General features: G+C 44.8%; 1 protein-coding gene across 1 annotated transcript; it reads left to right on the forward strand.

The window, feature by feature from the left end:
- The first annotated feature begins 459 nt into the window (after positions 1–459).
- Positions 460–1,962, forward strand: Mrpl17 (mitochondrial ribosomal protein L17). Its single transcript, XM_047517577.1, has 3 exons — positions 460–707; positions 1,000–1,068; positions 1,371–1,962. The coding sequence occupies exons 1-3, from the start codon at positions 534–536 to the stop codon at positions 1,656–1,658; spliced, it is 531 nt and encodes a 176-aa protein (XP_047373533.1). The 5' UTR covers positions 460–533; the 3' UTR covers positions 1,659–1,962.
- The last annotated feature ends 3,053 nt before the right edge of the window (positions 1,963–5,015 follow it).

Raw genomic sequence — 5,015 nt, forward strand, 5'->3', positions numbered from 1 at the left:
AAAGTACTAATACTTAATCTTCCTTGTAGTGCTATTTTTCTTTAACTGAAATTTTTACGCACGTCAATAAAAGAAAATGTTTATCGGTATGTTTCTTCTGAAAATTGTGTTTAAAAACGACGCCCGGGCCGCGGCCCACAGGAGCCAACGCAGCAGATACTCACTTTCCGGGCAGACCCGCCCCCGCGCCCGAGCTGCGCACCGCGGTTCTGAGCGTCCTGCGCGTCTCAAGGCGGCGGACGCAGCCCGGGAGACCCAATGGCCTAATAGCCCCGCTAGGGGGCGCTTGCTTCCTGGTCCTCTACCGAGCGTCCGCGGGGCATGAAACCCGGCCAGCTGGCCGCGTCCGGAAAAAGTCCACACCCCTTCTCCGCCCTCCTCACACTGCCAACAAGGCAGGCGCTGATACTCATGCGCAAACACGTCCACCACGCTCCGACCCACGGCGCATGCGTCACCTGAAATTGCCTCCGCCCGGTTTCGCCTCCAGAGTTACCGGTTCCGGCCTCCAAGGGGCTGGGAGGACGGGGAACATGCGGCTCTCTGTCTCCGCCGCTATCTCCCACGGCCGTGTGTTTCGCCGCCTGGGCCTCGGCCCGGAGTCTCGCATCCACCTTTTGCGGAACTTGCTCACAGGACTAGTGCGACATGAACGTATCGAGGCGTCATGGGCGCGTGTGGACGAGATGAGGGGCTACGCTGAGAAGGTGAGGAACGGGGTCCTGTTCGCTGCGCGCTCTGGCCTGAGAGGAAGGAACCTGATGGGCTTGGGAAGGGAGTGGGACCCTCCTGGCGAACCCCTCCCGAACTCTGATCCCCTCGTATTCTGAGCCCAGCCCAGTCCTTCCTCGCTTCAAATGGGTGAGGGCTGTGGATTTAAGAGCGGCTTAATTAGTTGCTTTGCTAGTGGAGTAAATGGATCGAGGTCCAGTTTTAGAAGAATAAAACGGGCCCCTCGTTTCTTGCTCGGGTTGGATGCATGATGTTTTGTTCTCACAGCTCATCGACTATGGAAAACTGGGAGACACCAACGAACGAGCTATGCGCATGGCTGACTTCTGGCTCACAGTGAGTGCTCTTGATCAGCAGCCCAATTCGCACTCTGCTGTCCTTGGGGGAGGGGATCATGGAGGAAGGACGACCTGGGTGTATTTTAAGTTAAGGAAGTTACTTATGGAACCGTGTTTACGACTTGAACTCCATGTAAATATGCATCTGCACAACTGGTTTAGCACTGACTTTACCAGATTGGGGAGTGGAGAAGATCTACATGCTGTAGATTTAGCCCATACCTTTAGGAATGGTGGGAAAGTTAATGTCTTTACGGTTGTGCCTGACTCTGCTGTCTCTGGTCAACTCTCCCCCTCTAGGAAAAGGACTTGATCCCAAAGCTGTTTCAAGTACTGGCCCCTCGGTTCCAAGATCAGAATGGGGGCTACACAAGAATGCTGCGGATCCCAAACAGCCGAGAACAAGATCGAGCCAAAATGGCAGTGATTGAATATAAAGGGAACTGCCTCCCACCCCTGCCTCTGCCTCGTAGAGACAGCAACCTTACACTCCTAAACCAGCTGCTGCAGGGTTTGCAGCAGGACCTCCACCAGAACCAGAAAGCAAACTTCAGCAGCTCCCACACAGTTCAACCGCCAAGGATTTAACTGGAGCAGGAAGGTCTGTGACTCTCTTCAGTGCCTGTGATCACAGGCCTTTGGAGCTCTTTTAATGTCTGAGAAGAACTAGAATTGTAAAATGCCAGCCTTAATGAGGCCCAGAACCTTCTGGGGAGCCACGTGGCCCTCTCTTTGCACAATAGATAAAATTCCTTACATGAATGTAGGTAAATTGATCTTTTTGTCTTCCCTTAGAATTTCTAGAAAATAATAACTATCAAAATGCTCAGTCTAAAAAAAATAAAAATTAAATACTCAGTCTATCTGGGATAATAAATTCATGGATAATGTTTCTGGGTTGTATTTGGTTGGTAGAGTTTTGTTTTTCTTAATTTAGATGGGGCATGTATCCTATAATTCTGAGCTGGATCCCTGAGTTAATTGCATTTCACCATCTAGTACAGAGACTGAACCCACCACTACCACTCCTCCCTACTCACACCTCACATACTCCAGATTTCTTGGAGAAAGTTTACTTCCTGTTAGGTGGGGCAAAGTCAACACCTGCAAGGGAAACTTCTTTTAAAAATCTAGTACCATAGGAACTTTCAAGGGACACTTTTCAAGGCAAGATCTCACAATACTCTGGTGTTTTCCCCTCAACTCTAAATGGATTTTGAAGGAAACCTAAAGAACTCCAACATCCCACCACCCTGAAAAAGGAGTAGAGACATCCAAAAGAATATTGAACATCAATATAAGTTCCTTCCTCTTGGTGCAGGAGGAGGTGAAAGAGAGGGTTTAAGTGAGAGAAACATTAGAAAGTTAAACCTACTGGGAATTTCCTGGAAGTTTTCATTGTTGTCAAAACCGGGCCTCTGTGAGAACTCAGAGATGGGAAATCCGGTTTCAGAAGGCCAGGATATGAGAAACAAGGAACTCTTTTTTTTGCCTGCCACTGGCTTAGACTCTTAAGTCTGAACTAGATTGGTAGTGAGTCTTGAAAAGCTATCATGTTTGGTCTGAGCACTTAATAACAGGGCCTGGTAGTTACTGCAACCCCAGTAGAGTGGGAAGAAGAGATTTTATCTTAGGTTGTAACTTCAGGGTATATTTGGCCCACTGAACCTCTCCATTGTCTGAGATGGTAAGGTGAGGGGTCACTGGCTTAGTAAGTAGACATGAGCTTCAGTGACAGTACTATTCTAGTGCTATGTTGACACAACTGCTCTAGTCCAAGACTCATCTCCCAACAGAGCTTTCCATCTTTCCCACTACCCTGCTTGTCCTTCGCAATAGTGCCAAAAGCTCTTAAATTTTGAGTGCCATTAACAGACCCACAAAACGTTTCAAATAAAACTGCAACTCAAATATTTCTCCCCAAATTTTCTCCTTCTTTATGTCTTAGCATGAACATTGACTTAACTATATATCTCAAGAGTTATCCCTGACACCTAGAAAGCACTTCCCTTAAAATTACATCTTTTAATTATTGGTAACAGATGATTTGTTACTGGACTCTTAAGTTTTTCCTCTTAGCCTCCAGAAATACATCTCTAGGACTCTCAACAGTTTCACAAATATTAAGCATATGCCAGTGCCCAATAGCATTTTAAGTGCTAGAGATACATTTATCAAATGTACACTATAAGCCAGGGCCTGGAATAGATCCCAGGAATATGGGAAGAAACAACCTCTGCCATCAAGTAGCTCACAGTCTAGTAGGCTACTACTGCAGTGGCTTTAAGGGACACTGCATCCCTTTTTAACATTTTGACCCAAATAAGAGTACACAAGTTCTATAACATTTGCTAAAGGCTCAAGGATAATTCCAGGAAAATAACAGTATCAGATTTTAGTAATCTGGCCTATAAATTAGCTCGGACAGTGGATTGTGTCCTCAAGTTCATCCAGGCACTGCTTTAATAAATTCCAAACCCAAGAAAGACCGAGAATAACTGAATTACCTCACCACTTTCAAAGGTATCTTGTACTCCAGTTCTTTACAATAAGGTTAACAAAGTAATGCCCTACACCTACCCTTAGCCTTAACAGGTAATAGTGCAAGCCCAATATTTACAATTAGAAAAGCCAGGGACTATTTTCTTCATCTGTCTTCAGAGGAATTAAGTTGTTTCAAATCTGCAGTTACCCCTCAGAAATCTAAGACATACCTATCCTGGATTGCCATAACAACCTCCCAACTTGACTCATTCCATACTGCAACTGTAGCAATGAAAACCTGATCATCTTAATACCCTGGTGATCACTAATGGCTCATTTCCTACAGAACAGAGTCCTGATTCCTTACTATGACTCCACTCCATGACCAGGTATCTGCTCAATACTCCAGCTATTCCCCTTCTAATTTTATGCTACGAAAGCATAGAAGTCCTTACTTTGTTACCCTGTATCCAACTCCTGTTGTTCATGCAATCCTTACCATCTGGAGACCATTCCAACTTTTATGTACTTAACCTATGCACAAACTTTTGGGTGGATTCTCTGACCATCCACTCCTCAAACCTAAGTTCATTGCTTTGTCAAACTAGATGTCTCAGCTGGATATGGTGGCACATGCTTGTAATTCCAGCAACTCAGGAGGCTGAGGCAGGAGGATCCCAACTTCAAAGCCAGGCTTAGCAACTTAGTGAGACCCTAAGCAATTTAGCAAGACCCTGTCTTAAAAAATTGAAAGAGCTAGATGTGGTTAGGTGCCCCTGGGTTCCATCCATGGTACCAAAAACAAACAAACAAAAAATTAGATGCATCTATATTATTTCTGTAATATTGCATTAGTTTCCTACAGTTGACTGGTCCTAAACAGCCACCTCAGATTTGTTTAAAGCAGTCATATATATCCATCCCTTGCTGTTGATGAGTTCAGGATAGACAGACCTTAACTAATTTGAGTCAGTGAAAATCAAGGCTCTGTTCTGCTGGAGAAGAATAAATTGGCATGTTACCCAAGAGTGCCACTGAAGGAACTGGAATTAGGCTGAAGATGACACTGAGAATGGCAAAAACTAAAAGAAGCTGGGGATGTAGTTCAATGGTTGAGCACTTGCCTAGCACATGCAAGGCCCTAGGTTCAACTGCCATTACAAAGACAAAACAAAACAAAAAACAAAAAAGAAACCTCCAAACTGAAATCCTAGCTGTATCGAAATAATCTTTAGTGATTATTGACATTTGAGCCCAGGGTTTCTGTTGATTTTCTGTTAATTGCTAGCAAAAGTAATCTGATACATCAACTTGTATACCACTGAAACTTCAGTGTTTTCATCAAAATTTCTACTATGACTCACAGATCAAAAAACACTTTACATCAGAACACAATAATCACAAATGTGACCCGGTGCAGTGGCCTGTAGCTCTGGAAGCTGAGACAGGAGGATCGCCAGT

The sequence above is a fragment of the Sciurus carolinensis genome, chromosome 11 (genome assembly GCF_902686445.1).
Source record: "Sciurus carolinensis chromosome 11, mSciCar1.2, whole genome shotgun sequence".
NCBI lineage: Eukaryota > Metazoa > Chordata > Mammalia > Rodentia > Sciuridae > Sciurus > Sciurus carolinensis.